The sequence below is a fragment of the Phyllostomus discolor genome, chromosome 4, assembly GCF_004126475.2.
Source record: "Phyllostomus discolor isolate MPI-MPIP mPhyDis1 chromosome 4, mPhyDis1.pri.v3, whole genome shotgun sequence".
Taxonomy (NCBI): domain Eukaryota; kingdom Metazoa; phylum Chordata; class Mammalia; order Chiroptera; family Phyllostomidae; genus Phyllostomus; species Phyllostomus discolor.
Window position 1 is genome coordinate 196,464,549 of NC_040906.2, and position 12,102 is coordinate 196,476,650.

Below are 12,102 nucleotides of genomic sequence, written 5' to 3' on the forward strand. Positions count from 1 at the left end.
AAATGGGGTGGGGCTGAAGCATGCGTGAAGGTGTAGATAAAACAAAATTGACCGTCAGTAGACAGTTGTTGATGCTGGGTAACAGCACTTTGGAAGTTCATTATGTGGTTTTCTTTATTTTGGTATATTTGAAGTTTTCTTTAATAATAACAACTTTGAAATGAGAGAGATAATAACTTTAGTCTAAAACATTGTGATATTTTAACCTTGAAGTGGTAGGTTAAGGTTGCGATATGTTGCCAAGATACACTTACTTGAGTAAACGATAACATCACAGCAGAACCCTTACGAACATTGTCACACGCAAATGATCTCATCTCATTCCTCAGTTCAGTGATTTCATCTCATTCCTCTCCTCCATTTCAAGGATGGAGGTGAGGTCCCGTCAGCTTGGCCCTGAGAACAGCGGGCTGATTTCTGAAGCTGGCCATAAGGATGCCTCCCACCACCATGTTCTCCGTGCCATCTCTCCTCCCCTGAGAGAGGGGGGCTGTGTGCCCTCTTGCATCTAGGAGGGTTGGTGACTCCAGAAGGAACACCACCTGAGGCTACATTTAAAAAGGTAACACAGCCCTGACTGGTGTGGCCTGCTGGTTGGGCGTCATCCCGCAAAGCAAAAAGGTCACTGGTTCAATTCCCCCTCAGGGCACATGCCTGGGTGGCAGGTCTGGTCCCAGCTGGGGCCTGTGCAGGAGGCAGCTGATCTGTGTTTCCCTCTCCCAGCGATGTTTCTGTTGCTCTTGAAACCCAGCATCCTGCAGCTACATGGAGCACACCCCCTTCCGTATGCCGTGCCACCTGATCGCCCCTGCTGAGGCCCCAGCTGCTCGCCAGCAGGCCTCCAGGCCTGCGAGGGAGCAGACCTCCCCGTGATGGTGACCTCAGTCATCAAGCCACTCCCACCCGGCCAAGGCCGCGGGCACCGAGGGGCAGAGACAAGCCTTTCCTGCTGTCCCCCTTCTGAGGTCTTACCACAGCATCTGTGAGCAGAACCAAAGGCTTGTCGTTTTTGCAACTAAGTTTGGGTTGCTTTGTTACATAGTGGTAGTAACTGCTGCATGTGTTATTGAGGGAGAACACAGAATATGTTGATAAGAGAGAGAAGAATCTTATTTCCCAGTGATCTCTTTCCATGTCTTTTCATAACACTTCCCAAAGACGCATATATTCTTAGTGACTGTGGCTTAGCGGTAGTCACAGTTTTTACAGTTTTCGTCAACACGATTTCCAAATCGGAAGCTGTATTAAGAACCATCAGTATTTCCCTGAATAAAGTAGTTTGGGGCTAGGCCATCAAGGTCATCCCTTTATTCTTCTCACTCCACCTTCCCCTTCATCAGGACTTCCTTCCGCTGGCTCCCTGCCTCCTCCCCAAAACTGGGGGTAGTTGAGTTGGAAGCCGAGAAGGGGGCAGCCTGACCTGGAGACTGGACACGGAAGGAGGGTGTCAAGGAGCCTTCCCCTGTCCATCCGACCGGAATCCCCGCCTCTCTGCTGTGCGGGCAACACCTTCATTGCTGCCTACGCGGCCGGTTCTCCCTCTGTCTGAGTCCGTCCTGGTTTTCCACTCCACCTGGGGCCATGAAAAAAATTCCAGTATTTTTTTTTCTGTGATTAAACACTAGAAAGTTGTCCAGCCCTTCTGTATGTTTGTTCGATGGTTCTAGTAAGATGTGTTTCATACTCTGTGCACAGGTGTTTTTCCCAGCGGATCTCGGAACACCTGCTGGCTTTAACTCTGTAGTGGTCCATTTCTCAGGCTCAACTGTGGGCCCACAAGGGTTTGCTGTATTTTTTATTGTATATTTTTATTCCTACATGACAATAATTAGTAATTACTGTGCGCCTTTGTCATGGATATTATGTGACATCCATCAGTGTCATAATAATGGAATTTTCCAATAGTCCATTCTGTTTTCTCTCCAAACATCAGATAGGTCCTTACTTAGTGGACAGTTTTACAAGCTGCTTCTTATTTGTGTGATATCTTTTACTTGAGGATGCATTTAGTTTAAGAACTGCTTCTTAACAATGATGGTAGTCTATCTTTAAGAGATTAAATTAATATTTACTTTGAAAAACATTTCGTGGGATGTTCTGGGGGTGGGGAAGAACCACTGGAAACATCACGGTACCAATGCTCCTGTTTAACATTTCCGGTTCCTGATAAAACACGCTCTACATGGAAACATTCACTAGGTCTGTTATTTTAAAGGGGCGAGTTTTAATACATTAAACATCAAAGTACACACGCCTGCCAATTTCCTCAAAAGTAGCTACAACACACCCAAATGTCTACTATAAGTAACAAAGTAACATGTGAAGTTGAAGTGTTTGGAGTGTTCCTTTCTGATCGTCAGACATTGAATGGGGTTGTTAACAAGCACCTGCTTCTTATGACTTTTTGCATAACAGACCAAAATGTTATGTTTATGATATTGAGCGACAAAGGATGCACTCAATAAATACAATTTATTGTAAAAATGCAGATAATAATATGCAGTACTAGCAGAAAACGTCCTATTGTGGCCTCTTACCTAGTGAGGTAGAGACTTAGAGTTTGAAGAAGAGTTGAGATCTGAAGAAGGGAAGAGAGTCGGATCAGGCTTTTTTTCTTCTTTTTTTCTTTTTTCTTTTTTTGATTGTTTTGGAAGGGCATCTACTGAAGTTGGGAGTTAAAGGGACAATTTTAGGGGAAATTTCAGGGGAATTAATAGAGTTCTATCATCATCACTCTTAAGACTTTCACACTGACTCCTGAACAGGATGATTTAGTATAAAAGAATTGCAGAATAAACCTTCGTGTACCACCTGCTGTTTAAGTTGGTGAGTTTCTTCACTGCAGTGCTCAGCGGTGAGCTGTCGGGGGGTCACGATTGGACTGGGCACCAGGAACCTCAGAAGTTCGTGTCCCTTTTGTTATTATGTCCCAGTCTGACGTCACATCAATGGGACTTGGACTGCAACCCAAACATTTCCATACACTGTCTTATAAAAATGGAGTATCAAGTTTGAGACCAAAACACAAATTTGTCTGTCACGAACAAAGGTGGCAGTAAAAACCAGGATGCCAAGGAGAGAGAAGTGCTATGGATGGATTCACACCACTCTCTTTTTCGCAACAAGTAAGACCCTTGGACCAGGGGTCGGTGGGGTGCCAGTCCATTACAACACTCTTTTTTTCCTCTTTCAGTCTCCTTGACCCAAACCACCCCGTCCTTAGGTTGACTCAGCCCAGCACGTTCACTTCGTAGTCTGTGTTGGTCCTGGATTCCTGTGAGCTATTTACAGTTAGGAATTGACTCTGAGTTAGGCCCGTTGGACTGTTTTACTGCTAGGTTTTGAAAACATGGATCTAGTTTTGCCATCAGGCTGGTGATGAAGTGGGCAGCTGTAGTAAAACTGAACAGTCAGATGGCCCCTGAGAAGTCACACTGGAGACGGCCTGCTCCTACTTCCTGCGCGTTAGCTGAGGCTCACGAGCAGCCTCCCCACAGCGCACGTGCAGCCCTGAAGGACGGAGCCGTCCTGGACACACGGCAGGATTGTTGCAAAGCTCAGAGTGAATCCAATGCTTCAGACTTGCGTACTGTCAGCAATAGTACCCAAACTGCCCATTGTCTTGCTTTGACTCATTGACCAGGCGGGGACCACCCCTGGGCGCCAGAGCACACTCCGGGGAGGCCCTCCCCCACGTCAGCACCCGTGTAGAGTCAGAGTGTGGCCCCGCTGAGGAGAAACACCAGTGTGGTGCCCTGTTCCCCCGTGTCCCTCGTCTTTTCCCACGGTGCCCTCTGTCGCTTGTAATAGTGCAGCTCTCCTGCTGTGCTGCCGGAGATTATTTTGTGTGTTATTTTCATCACAGGCAACCTTTCATCAAAAGGTTTATTTCTCCTTTTTTTTTTCTTTGAAGGGAGGGGATACCGTTTTGTTTTGTTTTTTAAACTGTGGAATGAGAGTACGATCCATCCCACATGGCTTTATCCCTGACATTGCTGGAATCCTCTGCTGCCGCTTCTGACTTGGTGATCTTCAGTGTAGTACTCACACTGTTTTTCTTTTATTGCATTGATTAACTGGATGCTGAGAGTTGGTTTTTTTTTTTTTTTTTTTTTGCTAGTTTTTAAATTTTCATCTAGGCTAATTTGTTTGTACTGCAGGAGCCTGATGATTTTTAGGGCTGCGAGATAATACCAAGGTAACGTTCCACTTCCCTAAAGACACTGACAACTAGCCCTGCATTCCTAAATGCCTTGGAACTGTTTAGAACTTTAAAATCAGGTTGGTGTAGCTCAGTGGATTGAGCACAGGTTGTGAATCAAGGGGTCGTCAGTTCGATTCCCAGTCAGGGCACATGCCTGGGTTGTGCGCCAGGTTCCCCAATTTGGGGCATGTGAGAGGCAACCACACATTGATATTTCTCTCTCTTTCTCCTTCCCTTCCCCTCTCTCTAAAAATAAATAAATAGAATCATTAAAAAAATCAGATGGGACTCTGTTGTTGAAAAAGACCCTGAACCCCAGAGAAGTCACTGTCAATTCCGGGTCCTGGTGAGGGTTTGATCCCACCCAGAGAATCCTTCCACCGTTAGCTGTGACAGCATTCCTCAGCTGGATCGACCTCACGGAATTGTCAGCAGTGGCGAAGTTTGGGAACCAGCTCCATTTCATTTCAGAGGCTAGAGCTCTCGTTTTAAAAACGCCTGCGTTTTTCCAGAAAGTCTGTTTCTCCCCACCGCCTCCTCCCCCTGTGCCCTGGTGTTTCCCAGATTCCCCCGGCTCCTGTTACAAATCTGTCTGTCTTGCTGGTGTGGGCCACGTTTGGAAGCCTCAGTAAAAGCGGCATCTGTTCTGTTTTAGGAGAAACCCGACGCCGGCCCCACGTCACTTCAGCTGCGGTCCCAGATCGAAGTAAGCACCACGACTTTAATCGTCTATTTGCGCTGCTGCCCCTTCCTTCTTTCTTACGTGATACTCTCGGTGCGAAGTCGGCGAAGCCGGCTGCGTGCCGCCTGCGCTGACGCTGTGCACTCTCTCTCCTAGGAGTCGCTGGGCTTCTGCAGCGCCGCGTCAACGCCAGAAGTGGAGAGAAAGTAAGTTTCCCTGCCCGGGGTCCGAAGTGCCGTGCGGAGGTGCTTTGGGGTCCGTGTTGATGGGGGATCCTGCTGTGTGTGTTCTGTAGTGCTGGAGGTCAGTTCCCTCGTGTGTCGTGTGTGTGTGTGTGTGTGTGTGTGTGTGTGTATGCATGTACCTGGGTGGGCAGAAGTAGGTTTTTAAGGATCCACTCTCATTGGTTGTCGGCTAAAGTACCAGCCATCATCGTTACCTAAAAAATAGATCATAAGTCAGGCTATGAAATACCAACATGAAGAGAAATAATACAGGTAAATAATCAAATAATAAATAATAATACAAGATTAAACTGTTTTTGCGTACTCACAACTGGAAACCTACTTCTGCCCGCCCCTGTGTGTAGGTAGGTCACAAGAGTGTGTTTTTAATTGTCATTCAGCTGGTTCTATGAAGAGGTATCGACTTCACACGGCTCATCGTGGGCCAACTCGAAATAAATGCCTGGAGAAAGGTATTTATTGGGGAAAGGGAAAAGACATTTAAGTCATCCACAATGGGTTTCTTCTTTTACATTCTTAGTTTTGGACATACGATGGAAGCCCTAAAGCAGCGAGGTATACAAAGCGACAAGACTGTCCAGAATAGAACAGTGACTGAAACACCCTCCTCCGTGGTTGATTTGGTGGGTGATCTTAGCGCAGGAATAAACGCCCTTGACCGAGATGGCAAATGCTCACCAGCCTTAAAGGTCATATTTTTGCTTCCTTGTCCTGACTTGGACCCTGTAATTTTTACTGTCTTGGAAGATAATTCTATGTTGTAGGTTGTATTTCCCAGTATTTCTTTCAGGCAACTTTATAAAACAACACAAATGGGTTTTTTTTTTCCTTTAACCTTTTTCTTTTCTCCTTTATTCCATTATAATTATGCTAGAATGTTCTATTTATGAGCTTCCGAGGTAAAGAAATTTTAAGAAAGCCCACATGTTTGAACAGACACTTCCCTTGGCACGGGGCCACTCACGCCGTTTCACGCCGGGAGAGACACAGAGAAGCGGTGTAGGAGCGAAGTATTTCTGGAATGAAAAGCGCACGCTGGGAGAGCGTGTGTGTGCTTTGCAGCACAGCTCTGCCTAATCCGTCCACGTGTGTGAGCTGGACGCCGGGGGCAGCTCCGAGGAGGAGAGGTCGCATGGCCAAACCTCCTGTTCTCTGTGGAAGGGGCTTGGCACATTTGGGGCAGGACCGGGGGATGCTGGGGGTGACGAGCAAAAGAAAGCCAATGCCACTGCCCACTCAAGGCCAGAGGGCGGATGGGCAGTCCGCATGAGTTTCCTTTGTTTTAGCTGCATGTATTCTCCCAGCAACCTAGTCATGTGGAGGCTGAAGTCGCCAGGAGATCAGACTTGACATCGACTTTGAAACTAGAGGCACTGTGGTGATGGTGAACTGAGAGTGGACAGAAGTGTTGAGTGGAGGGGCCGCAGGTTCACCTGACCTAGCGTGCCACCTATATGGCCTGCTTCAAGCTGAGAACTCAGGTGTTCTCTCGGTTTCTGAATCCTTCAGGAAATAAGAGTTGTTTGTTTTTCCTCTGGAGGGGAAGTGACTCACCGAATTTGTACTAATCTTAGGCTAGGCATTTCTTCTTCCCCTTAATTATGGGTAGTCATTCTTTCCGTGTCTGTAGCCTTCACTTAGTGAAATGTGGCATGACTCTTGTGGCCGAGAGAGAGAATGACAGCCTCCTCTGAGGTTAACAACAACAACAAAAAATTGAAATCATATACGCACACAGCCCCAACCTCTTCATCTGTAGTGCTGCCATTTTGTTTTTGTTCTTTTAAATAGTTAACTTAAACTTAGGTGTTGAAGTAAATTGAAGGTTTTTAAATACATTTTTGTCCTTCATTTTCTTATTAGTACATTTGAAAATTGTGGGGTTTTTTTTTGCTATAAAGGACTTTTGAAAAAAATATGTTACATTATAGAAAATTTGTGTTTGTACAGTGGACTTCCACATAAGCTTCACTGAGACTGGCCAGTTTGCACACTCCTGCTCTCTCTTTCTCTCTCTTACATAAATCACTCATTATTCTTGCTGGACTATTTGAGAATAAATTGCAGGCATCACGGCACACATTCCTAAACATTTGAACATTTATCTCTTAAGGGCAAGTGTGTGCTCTTATGGAACCACAGTATAATTAACACGTAGAGGAATTTTAATCCTGATTTTCCCAATATATAGTTTATATTCAAGTTTCTTTAATTGTCCCAGCAATGTTTATTACAGCACTTTCCCCCCTAATCCCACACTTTTTGTTTATTTATTTTTTAAGATTTTCTTTATTTTTATTTTTAGAGAGAGGGGAAGAGAGGGAGAAGAAAGGGAGAGAGAGGCACATCGCTGTGAGAAACTTGGGTCAGTTGCCTCTGGTACACACCCTGACCAGGGACTGAACCGGCAACCGGGGCAGGTGCCCGGACAGGGAATCGAACCCTGACCTTTTGTTCTGCAGGACGATGGCCAACCGAATCACACCAGTCAGGGCCCAATCCAACACTTTAAAAAAAATTGTTCATGGCATTTACATGTCCTGTCTCTTGTCACATTTAGTCTGAAAGGATTTCTTGGCTTTTCTTCCCTCTTTATGATATTGGTATTTTTTAAGAGTGTAGGCTAGATGTTTTGTGAAATACTCCTCAATAGTGATATTCATTTCAATCACTTGATCAAGGTGATGCCTGTTGGGTTTCTAAGAAGTTACAGTTTCCCCTTTGCAATGAAAAAATACTGTGTGAGAGATCATCTAAGATTGTATCTGTTGGGAACTGCCCTGCCTGGTATCAGAAGCTGTAACCCCCACCAAGGCTAAGGCTGAGGGAACGACCTTGGACCTTAAGCCACCAAGGAGACAAAGCTTATCTCCCTGGCAGGAGCACCGCTTCTGCTCCTTTTACTTCACCCTGCCTGGCCCCCAATGCTTGGTCGGTTAGCCAATGACGGGTAAGATTCCCCAAGGGGGGGGACGACCTAAGACAGGCACAATCACATGAGAGGCCCCCAAGGAAGGACTTTGGGGGCTACAGCAAAAGGGGGTGATGGACCCTCGCCCCTTGGTTTTGACATAGCCTGAGTCCTCATTGTCTGTGAGAAAATCTCCTGATCTCTTGGCTGCCTTACTTCCCTTGCTCCACCTAAGCCTCAAACAATGACAGAGGGTGGTGGAGCTCTGTGCTGGAAAGGGCGGGCTCCCCGGGTGATCAGGCCTAAGAAAGGATATGTAAAATCCTGTGAAACCTGCTTTGTTTAGAATGCTCTCAATTAAATGATAAGGGTCCAAGGAAGAAGTAAGTTTGTTCCTTAAAGTTTTTTACAGCTCTTCAGCTATCTGACCCTGACTCAAAATAGGCCCTCAGACTTCCTTGTTATTTGATCCTTACTCCGTGGCAATGAGTAATGAGCTTTACCTGAATTCCTGTGTAAACGAACCCAGTAAAAACCGCTGAGGAAAAGGCTCTTGGTCCTTCTCCTTCGAGAGATCGGCCACCTTTCCTCCCCAAGCAGATCATGTCTTGGTAGACTTATTCTCATCCATGGTGACTGGGGGTGCTCTGTAGACAAGGCTCCCCCACATATATCTATATCTTGTTCCTCATCAAACTTTTACCTGATGGTTTCAGATTCCTTTAATGACTCTTGCTTGAATCAGTTTTTACTGTGACTTGCAGAATGGTGGTACTTACTGTTAAGTTGATAATTATTTTGGATTAAATCTCCCAGAAAGGTTTTTTTTTTTTTTCTGAAAAGATTGAGGTGTCGCTCTGGACACTCTGGGTCAGATTATAACTGGAGTGGGTGGAGTGCAGTGTTCGTGTTGGATTATTTGTTTGTGTGTCCTTGAGAAGGCAAATACTCCGAGAGGCAAAGTCCTGCTGTTCTGTAGGTCAAAATGCGTGCTGGTAGCTTTTCAAGCCCCGGAGGGGTGACCTGCCAACAAAAATAGCCTTCTGAGGCAACATTGTTTTAGGGGCAGACTTTTTTCCTGCGTTTTACTTGAAAGGCCAGAGAGCTCGGTGAATGTAAGCGGACAGATCCCACAGCAGCCAGCCCTCAGTCGACTGACGCAGACAACGTGGGGGTCGCGCCCTTGGCCCTGTGGGCCCCTGCCTTGCAGACCCACAGCCCCGCCCTCCCCCAGCGGTCTCTGGAGCCTGGGCACATCTCGCTTCTTTCCTTCTTCCCAGCGAAAACCTGCTTAAGGCAGGAATCAGGCATTAGTTATGATGCAAATGTCTGATTGCTACAAACAAAACCGAACATTTTCTTTCCTAGGGGTATTTAGCATTTCATAGGTTTAAACTCTTAAATGACAGGAATTTGGGTCTGACCCAAAGAGACGGAACCTTCGGTAGGGGCCTTGGGTAGGGGAGCCAGACAGCGAGAGCAGTCCAACGCACCTGACCTCCCTGCACCTGGACACCTGCCTGGTGGGGCTGCTGGGGCTCTGTTTGGGCTGGAGATGTGGGTGACCTGCATGGTAGGTAGGTAGGTAGGTGGGTAGGTAGGTAGGGGATATAAAACAGATCCACCCCGCCTGGTTCGACAAAGGCCTCATTCACCCTTATTTTCTTACCATCTGGTGCCTCCACGAGCTTTCACTGAAAATATAAAAAGATCATGGGAGCTTTCTTTTGAACTTCTTCTATTGATATCTGTATATTGGTTGTTGATGAGGTTACCTACTTTGTTATACCAATCTTGGGTTTGTGTCAACTGGCTGAAGGGTGAACGTCACTGAATATCTTGTTACCAGGTGGTCTCAAGACTACATGGAAAGGAAGTCTTTTTTGCCTGGAAATATCTTTGTAACTGTATCTGTTAGGAATGAGTTTAGCCACAAACAACATAAAGCGTGACAAATAGCAGCATAAACAAATGCAAGGTTCCTTGGGTACATCCCTGTTCCGAGGTTGGCACGGGGTCCCAGGCAAGCTTTTGGGGGCCCAGACTGTCGCCTTTTTGGGGGGTGTGTGTGTGTGACCTCCTGTTTTAAAGCGGCTGCTGCTTTGGTGGGAAGGAGAGAGAGAGAAACAGGGTGAAGGGAAAAAGATCAGAGGGCAAAAGGCCACAGGTACATTTGTAAAAAGCTTTCTGAGAACCTCTGCACGGCCGGCACTGTGCCTCCCGCCCCCCCCCCCCCCAACTCCCTCCTGCAGCACCTGCTCGGGGAGCCCTGGCTCGGTGTCCAGGACCCCGTGCTGGGGTCTGGGATCTTGTGGTGAAGCAGGGACGTGAGCCGCATGTAGGGAGATGGAATACAAGCAATTTGTATGTTTTAAATGGTGCCTTGGAGAAGAATGAAGCAAAGAAAGGGGACCCAGAGTCGGGGCACTTGCATAGCCAGAAGGGAGTTTGGACAAGTGAGTTTCTAGCTGAGCTCATGGCTGCCCAGAACACAGCGGGCTCCTGAGGAAGGGGAGCAGACAGTGTGTAGGAAACTAGTGGTATTTCCCATGATCATTCACTCTTTTATGTGTATGTATACACGTATAGACACAGGGTAGTCTGAAAATCAGCTAGTTGCCTGACACAGAAGCTCCGTGTCAGGATTATTTAGTTCGTTACTTCTGGGGAGGCCACTGTGGGGGAGCTCCTGGCGTTTTCTGGGTGTTTCCAGATGCAAGTAGACTCAATGGGGTTGGTTCTTACGGACTGAAAGCTGGGAAGGGAAAAGCAGGAGATAGGCGATGATGTTTAATGATGCTTATGATGGGCCAGGAGCCGATCTAAGCGCTTACCGCTGGCCCGTGTGAGCCTCACAGGGCCGTTGTGAGGTTCGGTAGGATATCGTGCCCATTCACAAAAGCAGAAACTGAGGCACAGAGAGGCTCCTAAGTTGCCCGAGGCTACACAGCTAAAAAGTGGCAGAGCCCAGCTTTGACCCCAGTTGGGAGGGAACCCTTGCTCCTAACCACTAAGGTATCATCTCAGAGACTTATTTACAGTTGTCTTGCTTGTGCCGATAGAGAGGTTAGAGGCAAACTGAGAGCATTCTATAAACAGCAGCACTTAAAACATGCACTCCTGCGGTTCCCTGGGAAGTGGGAGCACGTTTTCCCCTCTTCTTCGTGTATAAGCTGGGGCTAAGTTATTTATTTGTAGAGGCAAGAAGGCCCAAAATAAATCTCCAAGCTTTGCCTTAGCCAGTATTTATAAGCTCTTTCCTACTAAGTCTTTCACCAGAGTTGAACATTCGCTGATTTAAGCTTCACTTTTTTTTCATTACCTCTGACTACACTTGAACTATTTTACGGTGAAGAAGCCCAACAATATATATATACAGCGTGACGGGAGAGGGAAGATAGATGAGAGGAGGGAAGGCCAGCGGAGCGGTGTTCTGGAGTCGGAGGACACGGACGGACCCCGGTTGATGGATGTCCTGAATGCAGGCGTTCGCTCCATTTGGACATCGCTTCGCTCTCGGATTTGTTTCCTCTGGCGGCTGATCATTCTTTTGATGGTGTCGACATTCTTCTCTCCCCGTGAAAACCCTCGGTCTGCGCCTCCCCTCCGAGACCCCAGGGAAGAGGCCCCTCCCTGCATGCGTTCCTGAGTTCCAGTTCCTCTCACTCACCTGCGGCTTTCTAGACCGCTTGCCTCTGACCTCTCCTTCCTCTTCCTTCCTCCTCTTCCTCCTGGCCCCTGTGTTCTGCCCTCAGCCTGCCCGTGGCCTGCCTCATCCCTTGACCTGCTCTCCAGGCGGGGTGAAGCTCCTGCAGTTTCTCAGGCCAGCCATGTTTTCTCCCACGGCGTGCCGTGCCTCTGAAATTGATGCTCCTTCTGGAAGGGTGTCTGTCCCCCACGCTCACCGTCTTCCCACGCTCCTTACTTGGGCAAGCTCCATTCCACCCTCAAAAATGCACCTCTAGTCTCGGCTTCTCCCAGAGCCTCCCCTCATCTGCAGGGTTGAGGTGAAGCATCCGGCTGTTGGGCTTTGCTGCCACTTTTGCAGTGGCCCACAGTA

General features: G+C 47.3%; 1 protein-coding gene across 4 annotated transcripts in view; it reads left to right on the top strand.

The window, feature by feature from the left end:
- SASH1 (SAM and SH3 domain containing 1) overlaps window positions 1-12,102 on the top strand; it is a 299,031-nt gene that overhangs the window by 203,272 nt on the left and 83,657 nt on the right. For all 4 annotated transcript variants that reach the window (XM_028510426.2, XM_036024863.1, XM_028510425.2 and 1 more), the window contains exons 3-4: window positions 4,860-4,910; window positions 5,043-5,092. In XM_028510426.2, the coding sequence (XP_028366227.1) occupies window positions 4,860-4,910; window positions 5,043-5,092 (101 nt within the window). The remainder of the gene's footprint in view (window positions 1-4,859; window positions 4,911-5,042; window positions 5,093-12,102) is intronic.